This window comes from Stenella coeruleoalba (genome assembly GCF_951394435.1).
Source record: "Stenella coeruleoalba genome assembly, chromosome: 16".
NCBI lineage: Eukaryota > Metazoa > Chordata > Mammalia > Artiodactyla > Delphinidae > Stenella > Stenella coeruleoalba.
In genome coordinates this window covers 71,832,228-71,854,711 of record NC_137162.1, presented here as the reverse complement: position 1 = coordinate 71,854,711, position 22,484 = coordinate 71,832,228, and the positions used below count along the sequence as shown (strand labels likewise).

The 22,484-nt window shown below is 36.0% G+C and overlaps 1 protein-coding gene across 1 annotated transcript in view; it reads right to left on the bottom strand.

The window, feature by feature from the left end:
* Positions 1-22,484, bottom strand: part of LOC307175491 (ankyrin-3-like) — a 331,772-nt gene that overhangs the window by 16,419 nt on the left and 292,869 nt on the right. Inside the window, exons 38-42 of the mRNA XM_079900598.1 lie at positions 21,918-21,992; positions 18,257-18,388; positions 17,191-17,334; positions 13,870-13,960; positions 11,012-11,390 (exon numbers count right to left, since the gene is read on the bottom strand). Coding sequence (XP_079756724.1) covers positions 11,012-11,390; positions 13,870-13,960; positions 17,191-17,334; positions 18,257-18,388; positions 21,918-21,992 — 821 coding nt within the window. The remainder of the gene's footprint in view (positions 1-11,011; positions 11,391-13,869; positions 13,961-17,190; positions 17,335-18,256; positions 18,389-21,917; positions 21,993-22,484) is intronic.

The window sequence follows — 22,484 nt, the reverse complement described above, 5'->3', positions numbered from 1 at the left end:
AGGGGTTTGGTGGTGGCAGAGGGTTTTAAATTTTGTCTCCCATGCTCGAACCGGCATGTTGCAACCTCCATGAATGAAATGATCTCTGTGAAAACTCTGAAGATAGTAAGAGTATATACTGTTAAAGAATGTTAGGAAGGAAAATCTTTTTCTTTGACCCTGATCAAATGCACAAGATGTCAAAAGCAGCAAATGCTTCAAGCTGCCACACTGCAGACGCCAGCCTGTTAGCAGCCTATTCTAGAGAGTTCACAAAGCTTTTATTCTCTACTTTCTTTACGACAGTCCCTCTCCATTACCACGTCATCATATTTTCTCTCTTGTGGGATAACAATTCGTCTTAGTACTTTCCGAGTGATCTGTAGGAAGCAATAGTGAAAAGGAGAGATTTTCCTGTTTTCTATTTTAAGAGGTGACACTACAGCAAACAAATAGTAGAAAATCTAAACCCCAAGAGAAGCATGAAACCCCAGTGATGATTACTTTTCTGGTGATGAGGTTGCCTTCTTCATCAGTAAACTGTTCTTCTGTGACTGATTCACCAGGAAGGTTTTTTGCTTCCTCTCCCTAAAGGATGTGGCATAGAGATTAGCAACATACTAGATGGATAGATCTCCACATCACTCCATACACCACACACATGCTCTGTGGCATTTTAGGAAAAGAAAGTATAAACTCTACTTGCAATTCCAGGGCCAGGGGAAAAGGCTGACTCCATGGATGGTTATTTAGCAGTCAACAACATTCAAAGCATTAAACCTCAAGTATGTACAAGAATGATGGTTAGCAACAAACTCCAAGAAGGAAGAATTTGAAAATATGTAATCACAGAATATAGTTATACATAGACAGACAAACAAAAAGGTTTCATTTGTTGAAAAAAGATTTAGCTAACGATTAGAGCTCTAATTAGATCATTTCACTTTGGATAATGTTTCTTCATTAGTCCTACGAAATCTCTCATTTTGGTGGATTTCCTTTTGTCTGATTTGAATTGAGGTAGCACCTTAGTTGGGGTGTTAATCACCCTTTGTTAGTTTGTTAAATTTAAAAATTCCTTACTAAAGGCAATATTTTTTCAAATACTATGAGAAAAGTTCAGAGTACAGAGAAAACCTTATTTTTTTCAGACTGAGCCTTTCATAAGTTGTAAATGAGAATAATTAATGTCTGATGAAGTACATAGTTTCAGAATATTATCAAGTGAATGAGTCTTATGTGATGACTGATTAATTACTAAAGGAATGTAAGACGACAGCCTTTCAGTTAGTGACTGCTATCTGATTTAGAAGGGGAAACTGTCAAGGATCTTCCTCTGGTGAGTTAACAAAAAAATGGGATAAATTCTTAACTTGCCAAGTGGCATCATATTTTCCTGCTAATAGGCAGGTCAGTAGATTTAGATGGCTCCTTAATGTCTATTAGCTCTATGATTGTAGGATAAGGAAAACCACTGAGAGCGCAGACATAGGGCTGTATTTGTAACACATTACCTTCTTCACTGGTGTCAACTTTAGGTCAGTCTCACTTACAGTTTTGGGGAACAAGGACAAACATCTTAAGTGCAGACCCATTCTAGAGACCTACTGACTTGTTAGTCATACTTCTTTTGTTGAAGAGGTGAACTGTACAGTGCTATAGTACTGTGTACTATAGTTACTGTACACCTGTAGGTTTTTTAGGAAAAATGGCAAATCACAAAGAAGACAGCTGCATTTCTGGGAGAGCCAGGATTCTAACCCTTTCAGTGTTATCGTCATGGGAAAGGTAGTAGCTCTGTTAATTTTGTCAGTGCCAGCCAATGGTGAGAAAATTCTATGATTGTTTTATGTCACAACCAGTAGAAAGGCAGTTGTGGTTTAAAATAACAGAGTAGAGACTGAAACACTACCTTGTTTTGCTAACAAAATTCTGTTTTTGTTCTTTTTTCTTTCTACAAAGTGACTTTGTATTCTTATAGATTGTGGGCTCATAGGTCCTGGGTGGGATATTTGACTCATTTTACCTCACTGTGGTATAAAGATGAGATGAAAATAAAACACGATGTTTCTCGCTGCTCTTGTTTGCTTCAAGGTTCACCTTGAACCTTGCCTATGATTAGTTTCAATTAGCACAGTTAAGCGAGGGAAGGAAATTGGAAAAATGTAGAGGTCTCCTGCCTGAATGCACTAAAATCTGCAACACGTTCTTATGGGAGTGTTATTTATGTTTCCTATGGTTGATTTCATATACCTGGAAAAGAAACAATTTCATTTTATTTTACAAGTAAAGGCTTAAAGACAGCAGAAAAGCCAAAAAAAGGGTCATGAAAAGTTTCACTATAGTTTAAACATGTATAAGTGAGATATGTTTGAACTAACTCTTGCACATGTCTAGCTCTTTGAGTGTTAAGACAATTCCAGGATCCCAGGAAAATCCATTAAAATAGCATACTATTACGAATGTTATAAATTGACCCTTTGGTGGGGAAAGATGCCAATTAATTTGCAGACAGTCTCTGAAATGTGAAGTAGGTATTTTTATAAGCATAGCGAATACATTTAAGTACATTGATTTATATTAATAGCCTTAGAAAAAAGCAAAGCCCTAGTTATAAATAGCAAGCCATATAGGTTGTTGAGATCTGCTGTGGTATGTGGGCATTTTCATTATTTCCTACTGAAAATTCATACTGCTTATGTATAATTAAAGGTGAAGATACTTCTCTTAGTGTTAATGGGCACTAACTATAGTCAACTAGTGCTTTACATAAGGTCAAAATAAGATATATGATTATGTAGAAACTCACTAAACTGAGGGAGTGGATTAGATAGTAGTTGACTGGATAGATAGGAAAGTTCGTAAGGAGTCACAAAGTACATTAAAAAAAATTTCATCCATCTTTAATTCTGTCAGGTACATTGGAGATCAGGTGTTACCAAGGAGAGGTCTTTAGGGCCTCTCTTTAATGAGAGAAAATAATCTCTAATTAGTTTCTAAGGTTCTTGAAAACCTTTGTACTTTTAAGTAAATAAAATTTCCCCGCTAGTGTTGGTGATGGTATTATTTTTGGCAACACCTACCCGCACTTTTTTTCTTTCCTATTTCAAAGGAAAATTACAGTACGTATCGTGTCACAGTATCATTCCTGGTGGCCACCTTTGTGAAGACTACTGTACTTTCCTTTGGAGCCCTGCTGGAAACATAGCATTTTATAATTTTTATTCCTCTCTCCTTCTTGAATAAAATGAAAAAATAACATGAAATGTACCAATTTCCTTCGATGTACACAACATTAAAACTTGAACTTTCAAAAAAATGAGATGAGAGAAACTATATACATAAACTTAGCAGATTACTAAGCAATATGTATTCTGAGAAACCCACTTGCTGGGGATGTATGTGTATATGTATATAGCACATGTATATTCTGTATACACATACATATTGGTATATGTATATAAAACGATCTGAAGCTTGTGAACAATAGTTACCTTGTTCCATAACAATGGTTATCTGAAGCTTGTGAACAATGGGAAGTGGAATGGATACATTGAACTTTTTGTACTTTTGAGTTGTTTGATGGGGGGAAACATACACGTAAACCCTTATTTTGAAAGTCAGTAAAAACGCTCAAAAGTAGAAATAAAAATATAGTTGAGGGCTTCCCTGGTGGCACAGTGGTTGAGAGTCTGCCTGCCGATGCAGGGGACACGGGTTCGTGCCCCAGTCCGGGAAGATCCCACATGCCGCGGAGCGGCTAGGCCCGTGAGCCATGGCCGCTGAGCCTGCGCGTCCGGAGCCTGTGCTCCACAACGGGAGAGGCCACAACAGTGAGAGGCCCGTGTACCGCAAACAAACAAACAAACAAAAAATATATATATATAGTTGAACTATATAGTAAAAATTCAGTTATTTGAATCTAATCAAACTTCACAATGGTTTGAGTTAGTTTAAAGTTTTTACCTTTGTAATCACTGCATTTGCTAAGCAAATAATGTAAACAAGCTCATAGGGACTGGTCAATTTAAACTGCTTCCAAGCATTTGAAACCACTGTGATATTATCATATTATATAGACATAAATGAATATGCTTATAAAATTTAAAAATACGCAAGCAAATGGGAGAGTTTGTTAACTTGACTCATTTCTTAAAGGACTTGAAAATATTAAATGTAAAAATATAAAAACATAAAAAAGAATGAATCCACATGTGAAATTAAAGAGAAAAATCATAAAATTCTACTTTCACTCCATTTATTATACTAGTTGAATGGCTAAGAACACAGATTTGCCTAGACTTGTGATAATGGAATCCTGAATATATCTACTGCTTTCATTGACATTTCCTGGCCAAAGCTAGCTCTGGGAAGGATGGAATAACAACCAAATAGTTTTCTGCTCTAGGATTCTAAGTGCTAGGGGAATTACTGTGGCTGGTTCAGTCCAAGGCTGGACAGCCTCCATGAAGTAGGTCAAATTCCTAGCATTCTAGCCCCATCAAATAGTTTCCAGGAAAGATAGCTCAATGCTGCCTTCTCCTATGCCACCGGAAAAGTCTCAATGGCCAAGTGCCTAATTTAGTCCAGGAAAAGTTATTCCTTTTTAGTTTGTTCTGGACGAGACGGAATACAGTATCGTGGAAAACGCAGGTAGAAGGCACTCCTCTAGAGGACCAGGGGTTAGGTTCTGGTCTCAGAACTGTTACTGCCCAGCTGTGTGGTTTTGGGAAAATCAATTCATCTCCTATCCTTGGTTTTTGTCATCTAGGAAAAGAAGTAATTTTAGTCTCAATGACTCCTTTAGGTCCTAACACTCTCAATTTATGTGTTTTGACAGAGATGGATCCCATGTCACATTTACCGCGTAGTACTGCAGTCTCAAGCTCTTTTACATTAAAAAGGTACCAACATATGGAATAAAGAGAAAAGGCAACAGAAATGTGATCTTTTTCAACTGCCCCCAAAATCTGAACAGAAAAATATTAACCAGAAAGACTTCTACGTATGTAATTGACAAAGATTTTTTCTTACACCTATAGCTTCCAATTATAATTGTAGCTATCCTTTAGCTTTTGGTTTCTCTGTCACATACGAAAGACATTTCTCAAAGCTTGTTTAAGTGATTCCATTGTTTATACAATGCCCTCCCCACTTATGAAACCCGTTCTCTGATGATTCCACTCAGCCTCCCTAAAATTACACTGACTTCAAGAAGTGAAGATTTGAAGAGAACACAGTCTCCTCTGTTTTATGAAGCCTATAACATCAGCGTATTTCAGTCTTTTAAACTTCAGCTCTTAATAAAAATGTTAATATATATAATTATATGTTAAGCTTAAATATATAAATAACTCATTCTAACAAAATTACTTTAAAGCTAACTTGCTAATGCATGTTCTAGAATTATAGGAGACCAAAAGATATAACCCTCATTGACCTAGGGAGGGGGTTGATGCTTCTGCTGTTTTGTTTTAGTATTCCCCAGAGTAAAACTTCTCTACGCTTTCTCCCACTGCCTATGCAGGATTATGTTTATTTTCTTCTGTCATATACAGAGGAGTCAACTTCTACACTGGGCGGCTATTAGAAAGAAATGAGGTGAAGTTGATGCAACATGAGTATGTCATATGTTAAGCATAAAAAGCAAGTTACAAGACAGTATGTCTGGTGTGCTTTTTCTAGATGTTTCACTTTAGTGTCTTCAAGAAGTAATATTTTAATCATGGGACTAGCAAAGCCTGAACAGAGTTTGGCTTTAACATGTTCAGAAAAACCGAATTAAAGATTTCTTCCCCCTAATCCCAGCAAATGTGTGGGAGGTGACTGATTATGAGGACTTCATAAATAGGCCAAATGCTTGCAAATATGCTAGATAACAGTAAGTAATGTGGATTGCCCATGTGGAATTTTCAAAGTGATTCATACTTTTTTTTCATGGCCCCTGTTGAGCTTAAGGTTGATTTGTGGATAATTTAGGATTTAGACAAGGACTTATTTTCTTCCCTAATGTTTCCAGAGTCTTAGAAAAACTATACTAGAGCAGATTTGGCAGATTTTCTTCTCTTCTTTCATCTGATCTACAAGAAAAGTACAAGCAGCAGGATTAAGAAGTTTTGGATACCTAAGCCAACTTCCCTACATCTCTGGTTTGGTGTCCTGACACTTTGGAAATGGGTGATAAGTTTGATAAATGGTTTTCAATAGATATTTCCTTTCCTTTCTTTCTCTTCAGAACTGCCAACCAAGGAGCCTCAAGTTATTTGGACCACATTCAAAGGACTGTGTATTGAAAATGGCTTCCTAGTTCTCTGCACTCAATTATTCCAACATCAAGAAAGATCTCTCTAAAGGCAGAGTAATGGAGACAAGCAGCAGACTGCAAGAAGCAGTCCGTAGGACCTCCCATACGTCAGGTCGGTGCTTCAAAAGGCCTTTGTGGGGGAAATCAGGATTTATTCATAGTATTCAACTGTGCTGTAACAGGGGAGAATTACATTTTTCACTTCCAGTAAGAGTTGCTTCCTCTAGTTAAAAATACAGCCTTACAAAAAACCAGCCTGATTTTTTGTATGTCAGTCAAGTTAAAAACCTATTTCAGAAGTTTTTGCTTGGTTTGCATTATGTCATATACATCCATGCCAGGCTATAACACTGAATTCTTAGTCATTGATTGATAATGAAAAACTGTTTTTCACTTAAAAACTGTTAAGGCTGAGAAGGGAGCCTTTTAATTCTTTCACTCTCTTTCGTCTTTATCTTACCTCATACTTCATTACAGCCTCTGGGGTTTCAGTTGAACATTTCATTGGATATGAACTATTCTCTCACCAAGGTAGAATCTTTGTTCACACATAGAACACTTCTCCAAGGAAAGCAGTATACAAATGCCAAGAATTCTCGGGTAAAATTACAACTGCCACATGTCAAACACAGGCCTAGACAGAATACTCACTACCATGCAATGTGAGTTTTTCCTTTAGGTGGGTGTTTTTATAAGTTTTCAAATGTGCAAAGAAACATACAGAGCCATTTAGTTACCAAGCATGCTGAATTTTCCAAACCACAAGAAAGGTTCTAATAATACAGCGTTGCCCCATACTGATCTGGCTTCGGGATACCTTTATAATCAAACGCCGGCGAATAACTCGGGTAGTGACTCTCCGTTCTTCCTCTGAGCTTGAATCACTCTCACTGCCTTTCAAGTCCTGAGTAAATGCATTTTTAGTAGAATTTTACCATCACATTTAAAATAAAAGAAAGACATTCTGAGAAGGGAAATCAAGAAAGAATTTTTTACTTGCTGGTTCCCCGCACTTAAGGAAAATCATGATGTATATTTGCGGAAATCTTAAAAAAAATTTAAGTGGAAGAAAGTTTTGAGCAGAATTCTAAATGAAATTACTCTGTATTTATATGTATATATGTGTATATAAATATGTATAAATTATACATAAATAATATATATAATTACCTTGATCTTTACCTGCATATGTATATGCATATATATACTTATGTGTATATATAAATGCAATGCATATGTAAATGCAAAAGTATATATATGCAGGTAAAGATCAAGATAATAAAATTGTAAATTATTAAAAATAACAATGGTGGAGACTTTGGCATCAGAAACTACATACATGCTACTAATTATTAGTTTGGGGAAATAATATAGATTTAAAGCTAGTTTAAAAATAAATATTATACATTTGACATGAATGTATAACCTTACAGTTACAGGCCATCTTTCACTTGATCTACAGAAAGAGGCACAGTATTTCTGACTTATATGATATTTTGGTCAGATTTGACAACTTTATCAAAAGCTATTTTGAACTTTATGAAAAGTACACAGTTTATATCAGCATAATTTGCCAGGAGATTTTTATCAATCAGCATAATTCATACCTAATACATAATTGGAACTCAGTAGGAGTTTATTCAAATGAGGAATGTAGAAGATTTGAAAGCCTGAGGTCTTATTTTAAAGAACTGATATGAAATTAGAATAGAAACAACATTGCACAGACAAGAATATAGTACAGGTAAGAATACAGTAATTACACAAAGTATCACTTTTTAGTAAATAAGGATAGGAATAAGGAAAAACTACCAAGTGATAAACAGTTCATAAGTCAAAGGGAAAATTATCTTCAGCTTCTACTTAAATATCATGGTCAAGAGTATACACTGAATAATTTTATTTCTAAATTTTAGTGGTGGAGTTCTGAAAACAATTCTAGTATTTTATTTTCTAAGTGTACTAGTTACCCCAAATCTGACAGTCCCAGAGATAGAAACTGTAGTTAATATCCATTGGAAAAATCAATGGCAGAATTGGTAAAAATAGGAAAAAAAAAAGGTCAAATTGTTACAGGAGGTGTAAGTGTTAGCAAAAATTATTAATGAAATGTTAGTCAAATAGATAATAAAGTAGGCCATTCTTCACCAAAGGTAAACTTACCAAATATTTTTAAATGTTATAGTAATATCAACCTTAACTTTGTAGGAAATTTCATCTGAACAAAATGCCTTACTGAATAATATGGTATCAAAAGGAAATAGTTTTCAAGTTTCTTACTCCTTGCAAAGATACTGGCTACTAAATTCCCCATTACTTTAAAATTTTTTTAGAAAAGGACCATAAATTCAGGACACTTAGAATGACCTAAATATTGTGAAAGGAGGCCCTACAATGGCTCAGAAAAGCAGAAAAAAGTAAGACGAATTCAGATTGCAAAAGAACTACTAATCAGCATTTAGCAATTAATAGATTAGATGAGGCAGAAGAGAAAATTCAATCTGAATTATCCATACCCAGAATCTTAGACTGGGGAAAGTTTTTCACTTGAAACATTTAAAAGCAGAAGAACATATGTTAATGCAAACACTGACAACAAACCTAGATGTCAATTATAATCCTATCAAGAATCATCTGAGACCAGCCCCTCACATAAAGAAAAAGTGGCCATTTGGCTAATGTTTGTTTCCATTTTCTCCATGGAGTCTCGCCAGTCTTAAGGTGAAGGGTAGAGAGAAGATGGTAGCAGAATCTCGACCAGGATTCCTTTTAGAGAATTCTCTTTGCAATGGCACAGAGGGTAACTAGGAGACCAAATGGAATTTTCTCAGTACTTCTTGCCATGGGTTGCGGCATGTAAAGAGGTGGAAAGCAGCAGGATTTTTACCTTGTAACAGCAGGCAGTCATCCGTTTAAGAGCTGCACCCGGACTTTTGACCTGATTTTTCAGGGGACAAAAAGGGGGCTGTTTTCTGAGATCATACATCCGACGACCTAGTTGATTACTATTGTACTATGGTCTAGCCACAAAAAATACATCCTGGACATCTTCGAATTTCTTGTGAGGTCAGACTTTTATGTTCCAGAAGCTTTAACTTCACTATGAATTGCTATGCTCCTGAAGCCTTTACGCATTTGAGTAGGACCAGTGACCAATGCGAAAGGCACAAGCTCATTTATAAGAAATCTCGAAAACATTTTCTAACAACTAATTATTTTCCATTACTGATGAATTCAGCTGCATTTCCATTCAGGGTTAAGACTTTCTTTTTCAAATCCTCTTTATGCCTTCTCCAAGCTTCCCCAATGGGCAATATGTAGGCACATGTATGCCGTCGAAATGCTTACTTACATATTTCAGAACTTCCCTATCGATTTTTAATAGGTTTTTGCACAATACATTTTCATAGTTAAAACATCACTATGTTACTGCTCCTCCCTATATTTTGCAGGCTCATTTTAAAAGGGAACATTCCACCCAAAGTCATATTGCTTAAACATGCTAGGAGTTAACTAAAAGGCAGAAAGCAATACTCAAAACAGACTTGTCGGGAAGGAAATGAAAGAGAGTCCTGAGGATTTTATTTCCTCTCACTTTCCCTCCTAACAAGCAGGAAAGTGATCCAAAAAATAGCCTGCAGGAGGGAAAAGGAAAGGATATGATTAGTTAATAAGCTGATAATTAGCTCCTGAGGGATTAGGAGTTTACTAAATTTTCCTAAACCTCAAATTAGTCACGGGCTCATTATTTTACGAAAGATTTGTTTCTTTTTTTTTTCTACCCAAAACACTGTAGAAGAGCTTAAGTAAACTAGATGCTTTAGGGAAAACTTCAAGTACTACTATTCCAAAGATGTATAACTCTCAGTCTATTTCTACTGCATAGTTCATGAAAAGACACAAAAATTGAGAGAGCAAAAAGCAGTCAAAAATATAGGAAACAGAACTGATCTTAATTTTCTTATATCCATCTATGAATCATAATTTCAATTAAAATTTTTTTAATATCTAAAAATGTTTACCCTCAAAGAATAATGAAATCTATTAGATGGTAGCACAAAAACATATAAGTACAAAAAGCAAGCAAATAATTATATGACAGTAAGGTTTTTTAAATTATTAAAAACAAATATTAAGATAATTATCAACTTAGATATAAAAATAATTAAAATGATACTTTTAATGTTGCATTTCTAAATGCCGTCAACCAACAGTAGTATACCCACCTCATTTTAGGCTTGGGAACTGTGTTTCTTCAATTTTTAAAACACCCTTTCAGGCAACAGACCTTATAGGATAGAACTCTTAGATGGGTCAATGCTAGTGACTCTTTAAATTGTGCAAAGGAACCAGAAAGGGTCAGGATAATTATCCTCCATCCTCAAGAAAGAAGACTAGGTTGGGAGTGAGGAAACCTAAATCCCAGACCAAATTAAAACTGGACCTTAAGCTACTTACTTAACATCGCTGTATTCTTTTCCCTCCTGAAAAATGGCTAAGAAGATGTTTATTCCTTTTTTCTACCCAATGAAAGAAGGGATGACAAATAGCATATATTTTACTCATTACTTTCTTTACCCCCATTATTAGTATTACAATTTTCAATCACACATTGATAATCTGGAAGTAGTAACGAACACTGGGCCCAGTGCTACAAGATTATAAAAGAATCGAAGCGTCAGTACTTTCAGCTTAAATGACAGCACAGTGGAAAACTAGATGACGTACCTTTTGCTCAGACCCATTGGATCCCTCTTCCTCATGGAGGTTAAGCCTTGGCTTGCCATCTGCAGGAGTAGTCCTACTCATCTTTTTCATACTGACAGGCACACAGGGTTTAGGCTCTTCTATGACAAACTTGCTGGTTTCTTCTAGAGCTTTCTGATATGCCGCTAGTGATGATGCTGGTTCATCAACACGACCAGAACCTTGTATTTTTGGTTTCAGAGTTTCCTTTGTACTCTGTTTCCCTATATCATTTTGGGATTCTGAAAAGTAAGATTTTGTCTTTGCTTCTGGAGTGACTTCTGCATGGCTTCCATTTGCTTCAAATTTTCCAGGTTCCCCTTTGAGATACGAGGTAATGGAATCTCTACACTGGTCAGGGCTGCAATAGAGAAGATGTGGAAATTTATAATGGTAACATATGGCTGCAAATGGGCTTCAGAAGCTCTAAATTTTCAACAGCCGTGTTTTTAACTACTTTTAAAGACATACAGTAGAAACGCATGAAAAACCTGGTCATCAGATTTCAAACTGTGAGGGCCTGTTATGGGTGTGGGTGTGGGGTGAGGAGATGATACACAGGCTCCAGGCATCCTCTTCACTCCAGCTCCCAAGCTAGCTGGCTGGCTATGCTGTCACTGTTTTTCTTTTGTTTTGTTTAATTGTACTGATACAGTTCCTTGGATTCTGTATCTTTTAAAAAGTAATCCTGAGAGGTTCATGGACATACCCAGAGTTCCAGACCCACCAATCTAAAAGAGGAGGAGATCTCAAAATGCTTTTCTAGTGCCAGTGAAAAAACTGATGACAAAGAACAAAATGAATTCCTGTGATGAGAGCTCTGGCATCCTCAAGAACCCTACGTTCCAGTCTTTGGATGTGTTTCCAATCGTGAATCCTACCGTCATGCTTTTCCCACCGTGGAAGAACCGTGAGAACCTTCCTTGGGTTCTCATCTTTCTCCACTCCTGCCCTCTGCTGACTCTCTCTGGTGATAAGGGTATGGATGCTCACCTGCTGCTTCTACTACCTGTGAGGACTGTTTTCCTTTTGACTCTTAAAAATCTTTCTCTTCCATTACTTTCTTTTAAATTGGTCTCTAATTTTTACTAGTTTCAATATAGACTTTTACTTTATTTTATAGTTTGTATATTGGGTTTTTTTTGTATATTGTTTTTATTAGCACCTTTGCTTATTACCTGTAGAATTCCGAAGGCAATGAAACTAGTGCAATGTTTTCTATGTACAATATATGTACTATGTATATGTATGTGCGTATCCTTATAAATCAAATTTTGATTAAACACCTTTATCAAAAAATATTAATAGCACATCCTATTCCAGATGTTTAAGGACAAACAGTCCCAGCATACTGTGAAGACCCTGTACGATAACTATAACTCCTAGCTATATCTAATTTCCTGTTATGCAACTATAAATTATGCGATTCTATCTGAACCTAGACATCAAAATTAGTACTATTTCTTGTCTCCATACTCTATTCTGTAGGCTGAACATAGAATTCACTGATGCTCCCATTCTTCAAAGGGAGTTTTGTGAACTCTTTGCAAATGTTGTCACCTCCCTCTTTGGGAATTTTCATTGAGCAAGAAGCTTATCAGCAATATGAAAATATTAAACATGGTTATAAAATAAGTTGTATGAAAAGAACTGAGGTTTATCACTAGTTACCACTGAAGTAAAATATATTTTATGTGTGCATAAATAAAATAATGCCAGCTATCACTGAGATACTGTTTGTACCAGTCATTGGGTAGGCATGCTACAGGCTTTCTTTTTCAATCTATAAACCTGTTTGAAGAAAGTAGTAGTATTCTTATTTTTAAAGCCAATTACAGTGGCATCCTTAGAGCTTAGAAATTAATCAAGTCGAAAAGTGCAAACCTAATGGTGGTGGGGTTTGAACCAGTGTCTCAAGGACACTAGCTCTTACCCTCCTAGAGGAAGATCACTGTAAAAAGAACCAGATTCATGATTAGGGAATTATTTTGGTTATAAACAAATTTCTATCATGCCCATATTATTTGGGGGTAAAGAATTACATATGCCATATTGCAAATTATATAAAATATTCATGTAGAAAAAAGGAAGGATATATAAAGTGTTAGTTGTTTTTCTTAGTATGATAAGGATAGATGACTTTTTTGCTTCTCTGCATTTTTCTGTGACATTTAAAAACACGTATGTAAAAGAAATTCACCAAAATTTTAGTGGTGGTTATTGCTAGATGATGGCATTGTATTGATTTTTTAAATCTGTATTTTAAAATTTTGTATAATAAGCACATTTATGTTTGAAGTCAGGAAATAATAGAAATGCTTATATTTCTAAACGACAGAATTATATTTATTACATTATTTTAAATGAGCATTAATTTCTGGCTATGTGAAAAGAATACTACTACAGGTAATAAAGTAGAAAAGAGTAACCTTCTAAAGTAAAGAAAATGTATTAATCTTTAGCATGTGTATAACTTTTTGCATTTTACTTCAGCTAATTATCAGTAGTTTTAAGAATTATATTTGAGTTTAATGTAACTTTCCCTCTCCAGATTAGCAGAATGAACTAACCTTTAAAGCATGTATTATCCTGAAATTGGAATGGTAATTTAGAAAAACAGTAATTGCTAAAAAGCATATATTTAAAACAAACTAGTGGAATTCCCTGGCAGTCCAGTGGTTAGGACTCCATGCTTTCACTGCCAAGGGCCCAGGTTTGATCCCTGGTCTGGGAACTAAGATCCCACAAGCTGTGTGGCGCAGCCAAAAAATAAAGAAAGAAAACAAACTATTAACATGTAACCTGCATTTCACGTTCCTTTTTCTGACCCAGAGCCATACCTGTCATCCAGTCGATCTAGTAACCCACCAGTTATTCTTCGAGCTTGAGCAGGGGACTCTAGGTTTCCACTTGATGTCTCATTCTGCCAACCTGTAATTGAAGACATTTCCAGTTCTGCTTGCTGAACACGTTTAAGAATAGCCTGTACTTTTTCTTCTGTCATCTCCTCAGACTCTACTCCTTCTTCAAGTTGAATATCCTCAAATAGAGATTTGAGTTTTTCTTCCGTCATCTCCTCATCAGGACCAGATTTTCCTTTCTCTTGCTGCTCAGGGCTCACTCCTACTTTTCTAGTCTGTTCCAATGGCTCTGCTGGTTTAACATCTTTTGGGACCCCAGCCATCCTTCCGAGGTATTGAGGATACTCACTCAGACATACATTCTCCAACTGGCTCTCATGTACATCCACTGCTTCAGGTATTTCTGTCAAAGGCATTGAGTCTTCAAGTCTGCTCTCTTCCAAGGACGTGTCTTCTGCAGTTACGACTGGAGGTCCGTCTGCTGAATGCTCTACGTTTCCCTGGGAAGGCACTACCCCATCACTCAGTCTACTGGGGGTTCTAAGGGGAGATTCTATGCTAGAGAGATCACTAAAATAATCATCTTGCTGGAAAGGGGTGGGTGGTGTGTACTGCAACCCTGTGGGAGTTTCCAGTTCCACTTGAAGGGGAGGATAACCTATGGAAGACAGTACATTTGGACTGACTGGAATGAATTAGAGCACATCAAACAAAAACACATGGAATGACTTAAATTATATTAGGTATGAAAATGTGTGATGAATTACAGAATAATGTTGATAAATTTATTGGTGTAGTTCAAGTATATGTAATACAATGAAATAAAAGACTAGTGCAAACTACAATAAAATAGAATACTAGTTAATTAAGATATAAATTGTTTATCGATTTTGGTAATTTTAATACAGTAACTTAAATACACAAGTTTGATCCAATATAAAGTTAGCTGTCATTACGTAAGATACATTTATTGCATGGCCAAATTAATATCTTTCTACTTTTAGCATGCAAAATCCACACTGTGGTGGACTGAATACAGCAAGCCACAAGAAACCAATTTTTATAATTAATTACTTATAACTTATTTTAAGAACCGTACATAAGAGTGATGCTACCCAACTCTTAATTCTTAACTTATTTCACATGAAATTTACAGCAGAGAAAAATGAATTTAATCTTTGGAAAGAAATGACCATTAGATTTTAGAGCAGTAGTACTGGGAAAAAAATCTAAAAAGATGTTAGGAAAAGGATTTAAAAAGCAGATAAAGTAGAAAAGACTCCATGTAAACTCTTCAGGTGTCATAATGTGACAGAGATGAAAGGGTTGTGTACGCATGAAAGTCTTGGTGAACTTGGTGGTAGGGGTCCACTCAGAAGCATGAATCAAATAAAGAGAAAAAAGAAATGATACACAACAGAGACGGGAGGAAGGCCATTCACAGAGAGCTCTCTGAATAGTCATGACAGTGCTATGAGACAGCAGAAGTTTACTAACCAGCCTACACAAAGGGGAAGGAGGGAGAAATTGCCTCGTTTTAAACTTTGCTGCGTGGATTAAGGGAGTTATTTTTCTCCTTCAGCAGAGAGAAAAGTCAACAATGGTCTGGTCATGGTGAGGAAAGGAAGTTTCGCAAAAGTTCAACGAAGAGGAGAGACCGGAACAAAAAGGCAACCAGGCACACTTTCTGACTTATTGGTCTAAAAAACTAAAGCCTAATTTTTCCATCAGTCCAAGATAAATACCAACTTAGCTTTGGTTGTAAATTCAAATTACTATAGGTACGTGAACATTTTTCTGTTATGGTCACCCATAAACCAGAATGTTGAAAATCTGTCTAAGACTACATGAGGTTTATAATCTGCACAAGTAAAATTTACTTCATAAACATAAATTTCCCTAAGAATTTTAAAAATAGAGAATATAAAATACTAAGATGTAGCAACAAAAAGCCCTTGTGGATTTATTTAATGATACTCTGATTTTAAAATGTTAAATGAAACTTTCAATTCCATTGAATACTTCCATTCCTTTCTGATCATCTTGTTTGTTAAAACTACTTTTCTTAAAAAAGTTTCCCAGTAAAGAATATTAAAATATTCTATAAACTTGGCAAAAACCCAAAATTTGATATAATAGTGGTCTGTCTTTATCTTGTGCACAGAGAGTTTGGTCATCAATATATGGCCTCACATATAAGACAGGGCCTTGAAGAGAGCATTTTTCCAGGTTCTGTGATATTTATAAGCTTAAAAAGAAACCACTTTTGACATTATTACCCACATGTTTATGTTATGGGGATAACAAGGTACACTTTAAATTTTCTGTTGACTTTAGTAAGCAGAAACTTTCTAAGAATTTGAGATGTTTTGTCACATATGCAGAATTATAAGTTATTGATTATTGGTGGTCTAACTTTGCTGTTTAAAAATAGAAAAAAAATCACCATATTTTAAAAAAATTGAAATAGTAGAAAAATATCCCTAGCTCCTCTTCTTGCCTCCATAGCATCAACATTTTTGTACTCAAAATTCATTATAGGAATAAATTTCCATTTATGAACATCTTGAAAAACATAGTAAGATATTTGTCATACTTTTCTTAATACTTTGTTGAAAAAAGCCCCAATTTACATAATGAAGGAAAAATGACACCATTATCATATAAATTAAGCTAATGTAAAAGAGGAATTATTATATTAGTGACATCTATGCTCATTGAATTAGAAATTATGCTACCTTTTATATACGATGGGTCAAGTAGTGTTTTTCCAAACAAAAAAATGGCAGCATATGAAGTTAAAATAATGCTAAATAACGAAAACACCTGTTTGAGTGATACATTCGTCTCTTTCAGTACATGCTTAAATACTTGTTCTCAAAACAGTAATTAACCATTTTACTTAACAATTTGTATAATAGCCCACAATTTGGTTTTACCTAAATAGGAATAAAAGAGTTCCCTAGTTTTTTAGGTTAATATAAAAATGACAAAAGCAACATATTCTCTAGATATTAAATTTTCTTCCATTTGGTCATATAAAACGTTTGAGATACCAACTCTTTCAGTTAACTTATGCCTTTATATACTTCATTATCTGTATTTTATATAACAGAGACATTTATCAAGTTTGTTCTATCAGGGTGTTTGTTGGCAGACTCTGGCAGAGAATATGCCGTGAAAATGAGAAATTAAGTCAAGCAAATCATAATTTAGTTGGTTTTACGTGACTGCCTTGTCCTACTGCACTTTCAAATTTTATCAAATGATTAAGTAAATATGAACACTAAATTCAGTTACCATCCACAGGGTCATGGAAAACACTGTTCTCATCTGCAAAACTTCTGGTGCCTGAAATATTTCCATAATCAAATATTGGTCCTTCTAGCAGAGTCACTATATCTATTCGATTAATTTTTGTCAAGACCGCAGTTAAGGCATCAGCTGAAAGAGGAGGGAAAAAAAAAGGTTGAAAACCCAATTAAATGATTTTCTTCTAAGTCATCACAATACCCACACAAAGGCATGGCTCTCTTGACCCTCCTAGCGTCTTAGTCCCGCCTCACTGCACCTCTGCAACATTCACTACCCAGAGGGCTCAGAAAGCTCGCTGCTCCAGGGAAGATACGTTAGGGTCTTAAGAATCATTTTGTGAAGCCGTGTGTGATGACAGCCACATTCGTTCCGTCTCTGTAAGGCGCAGAGCAGATAGGCCTCAAGACAGCGAGACTCCCGTTAGTTATAAGGGGATCTAATAAACACATTCCTCTCCTGTTAGACTGTCAAAATATATATATATGTCACCCTTATATTTGATGCTTAGCATTAATGACTTACTAAGGTCAGGCCGACCCAGGCAAACCCCCAGTAACTGATTCCACATCGTTATGGGTTGGCATTTGTCACAGTATAGCACCATTCCCCTACCACCACCTAAACCACACAAAACCCAGGAGTACTGGGGAGTGCTCTGCCATCACAGACCAGGCTGGATAAAATGGTTTGATCTTATCCTTTTCTCTGTTATCTCCCTGCACATCCATTTCTGGCCATAGCAGTAACTTCACATTGTTTCCCACTACCGCCCCATGACTGAACAGCTAGAATTATATTTTCATTTTTGATGGTCACAGAGAAAAATGCAAAAAATGCAAATATAGACAAAATGCCCAAAAGCCCCTACTACTTGCTTCCTAAAAAGCTTCCTAAAGACAGAAGTTTAGAATATTAGCACAAAATTAAACAAGTATAACTTCAAAAGGCTTGCCATTACTTTATGATCACTGTGATTTTATTAACAGTAGGCTTATCTGAAATATTAGACATATGCAATTTTGCAAGTTAAAGTAATATAATTTCAGCATACTTGTAGCATTTTTTCCGTCTCTGGTAACCCATTTTTTTAATAACATGAAGCTTTGAGAAATTAAAGAATTTGGATTTTCCACACGTATTTGATTGATTTCATCCACTGAAAAATTCAGTTCCCTTGCCAGTTCTGTAGAAAAGAAAAGGAGTTACTAAGATTTCATATTGTAATTTTATCACATATATTTCATAAAAGTAATGCTCAACTGCCCCCCCCCCCCATAAAAGGGAAAGGATTTTATAGTAAAACCCAGGTACAGCCTTGGGCATTAATCTTTATATACTTGATTTCACAGGAAAATACTGATAATATACAAGCTGTGACTTATCTCTCCTAAGATAATTCCTTGGTTATAATCAGATTCCCTTTGGAGATTATTTTGTAAAGATTCTTGCTCTGTTCAAAGAGGATGTTGCTAGGTTCTTTTAACTCAGCCAAATTATTGTCTGCAATTTGAGCAAACTTCATACAAGATAGGTAGGGATATACAATTCTACAATTCATAAACATGGCACAAGAGGAGCCGGTAGAGTTTTCTCTCGGCAACCTCCATGAAGTAGATCTTTTACTCACATAATACTCTATTCTATATGCCTTCAAGTTTCATCAGAGCCACTTGGGAGGTTAAATGATGACTCCAAGCCAGATCATTGTCTATGAGATGCTGTCACTTGTGTAAAAAATAAAAGGGAGATAAGCTTTCTGTCCAGCTAAGTGTTATATAACCACACACTCAATCTTGTAAATGCAGAGTGTGTCTTTGGAAGGATACATATGATATGCGTAGTTGCCTTGGGAGAGTTAAACTTGGGAGTCAAAGGTGAGAAGGAGACTTACTTTTCACTGTATATTTTTTGTACATTTAAAAAAGATGTGTCAGGTGTTTATTACCTTAAATGATTATAAAAAGTAAGAAATGGGAAAAAAATCCATGGAAAAGGAATTGGACGATTCTATCCTGCTTAAGTACCATTTCCAGCAGTTTGGCAAAATGTATTCAGAGGCTCAAAAAAGTCTGTATCCTTTGACCAACTGATTTCACTCCTAGAAATCTATGGTGACAGTACACAGGGTTGTACACAATTATTTACATACATGAATGCTCACTGTAGGCTTGTACTACTGAAAAATTGAAAACAAAGCATGTATTGAACAAAAGGAGAGAAGTTAATTAATGTAATGCAGTGGCTGGCAAAGTGATCACAGCCCACAGTTAGAAATACATTGTATATCATGATGCTTATATAAATGAAACCACATCTTTATGGAGCAAAACAACCTCACTATATGTCATAGACATTTTCTTTTCCCTTTAAAAACAAAAACAAAGCATGAATTGATTTCATGACTCACTAGTGCATTGTGACCAACAGCAAAACAACATTGTAAAGTATGGCTATTGGATGTTATTTGTCCATTAAAACCAAGATCAGAAAGTAAATAAAAAAGCAGAAAATTACATTGTGTATATAACATTTTAAAAGCTTTTTATTTTTAAAAAAAAACCAAAGTACATTAAGTTGCTTGTTAACAGCGGTTCTGAGGGATGGATTTAAATTTTGTTTTTCTAAATGCTAATTTTCCTAATAATCTTCATTGAGCATATAGTAATTCGAATTAGAAAAGTTAATTTTTTTTAAGTGCCTTATCTCTTTGTGTTTTAAGGGCAGTAATCCTTCCTGCCCTCGTGACCAAACCATATCCTTTGTCTAGAGACTCAGTGAAGAGCAAAGACACATTGTCACTAAGAATTTTACAGTTTTATGACTTTGTCTCGCTATTCTTTTTTTTTTTCCGGTACGCGGGCCTCTCACTGTTGTGGCCGCTCCCATTGCGGAGCACAGGCTCCGGACGCGCAGGCTCAGCGGCCATGGCTCACGGGCCCAGCCGCTCCGTGGCATGTGGGAACCTCCCTGACCGGGGCACGAACCCGTGTTCCCTGCATCGGCAGGAGGACTCTCAACCACTGCGCCACCAGGGAAGCCCTCTCGCTATTCTTATGTCACATATTCTCCAAGAGTTTACTCTGACAAACTAAGGACTGGTTTTGCTTAAAGAAAATAATCCAATAGTTATGGGTAAATAATACACAAAATCAACATTAGCTCCAGGATATTTTCAGATTACAGTGTCCACTGTTAAAATATAATACTATTATTAATTTTATGTGCAGAAATACTTATACATAATGAATTACTGTTAACTCTCAACAGTCTGCAAAGGATTACTCAGACCCACTGTTTCTTAAGAGCTCCACTAGGCCAGGTCAGTAGCAGTGTGCCTGAGGGCAGGGCTGGGCGGAAGGAGAGAGGAGGCCTTAATACCGAGGGTGGGGAAGGCCTGGGATTCAGGGCATTCGAAGGAAATAAATGTAAATGACCTTTTGTGCCATGATCTAGTTTCATGTTGTCCATTTTGATAGCCTAGATAATTGTTTCCCTGAGTAGAGAATGTATGTCGCTGATAGTATGCAAGATGACTTTAAATAGGACAATAATTAACATTTATTTATATTTAACTGTTGTTTTTTGGCTGTGCATTAAAAAAAAATACACTCAACCTATAAAACTTAAAATTTCTCTGATTCATGTGAAGTAGGATTTGGGCGGCCCAGTTAACATCAAAACTACAAAGCAGGGGCTTCCCTGGTGGCGCAGTGGTTGAGAGTCCGCCTGCCAATGCAGGGGATACGGGTTCGTGCCCCGGTCCGGGGGGATCCCACATGCCGCGGAGTGGCTAGGCCTGTGAGCCATGGCCGCTGAGCCTGCACGTCCGGAGACTGTGCTCCACAACGGGAGAGGGAGGCCACAACAGTGAGAGGCCCGCGTTCCGCAAAAAAAAACAAAAAAAACTACAAAGCAGTATTGTCCAGTTGACACAGAGCCTTATCTTCATCTTTAATGAAGTGAAATCAAGCCCAAAATTCCTCTTCTACACCCTGATTATAAAAAGTTTCATTCATTTCACAGAGCTCAAGTATTTTTGTAAATTGAATAGATTCATTCACCTGTATCCTATTTTTTCAATTTTAATTCAAAATTTAAGCTTACCTCTCATCCTTTGTTTTCTTGTTTATATAGTTATTGAACATGATCCTTGTTTTCCATTATCAAAATGACATAGGATTTCCTTTTAAATAAATCTTTGAGCGTAAAAGTGAGCCCGCTTAAAAGTATCAGCTCAATAAGCATGCAAATAATACGTGTATATCGTAAAAATTGTGACAGTGACTCATGAATGATTAAGATTTGTGAAACCTAGGCATGGATTAGTTGGACTGTTGCCTAAGAGAGCTGATCTAAGGGCATAAACCATAGCTAAAATTTTTGGATTATTTGAAAACCATAGGCCCTAGCTACGTTTTCCTATATGCCACAAAATAAATTTGCTATTAGGTAAAAGGTTATCCCGTATTACCAGAAATGGCATTGTGAAGAAAGTGCTTAAATTTAAGGTAAAATAAGATTTAAATGTCTATTCTTTAGGGTATGTGCCTAGAAAAGTTTTGAAAAACACAGTATACTATAATTAACTCTGGGTAGATAGAATTACAAGTGATAAAAATGTTTTTTACTCATTGCTTTTTGTTTTTAATAATAAACTGCTTGTGAAAAAGACAAATTAAGAAACTGTTTCATTCAGGTGTATACACACTTACCTGTCCAACTAAGTCCCAGGTGGTCGGCTACTATTGCCATCCTGATATCTGTCCGTTCACATGGACTCTGTGGACCTACGATTTACAATTTCTTAATTAAAATAATCATCAAGAAAGACACGATACTGGAAAATTGCTTTTAGCAGTATTCAGATTTTACAGAGAGACTACTGCTAACACTGTACACTTAAATGTGTCCTAATCACCTACATGAACACTGCTCTTTTCACATGACTCACTTGATTTTCACCTGCATCAGGCCAAATGTCAGACTACATGGATGCTCAATGTAATGGAATTCAACATGCTGACAAGCTAGCTACTTTAAGTAGTTACAGAAGTGTCGTGTTGGTGAAAACACCACGATGGCATTTCAACATCTGTGCTTTTACTTTGACAGAACCATATCCATTAGCACACTGAAAAAAAAAAAAAAGTTGCTCATCTTGAATGACACCGATATCTTCAGCATGCTTCCCTAGCTGTCTACAGTGTCGTTGGGTTAAGAGGAAGAAAGAAGAGTATATAGACAGCACGTACAGATGACAATGACAGAATGAGAAACTA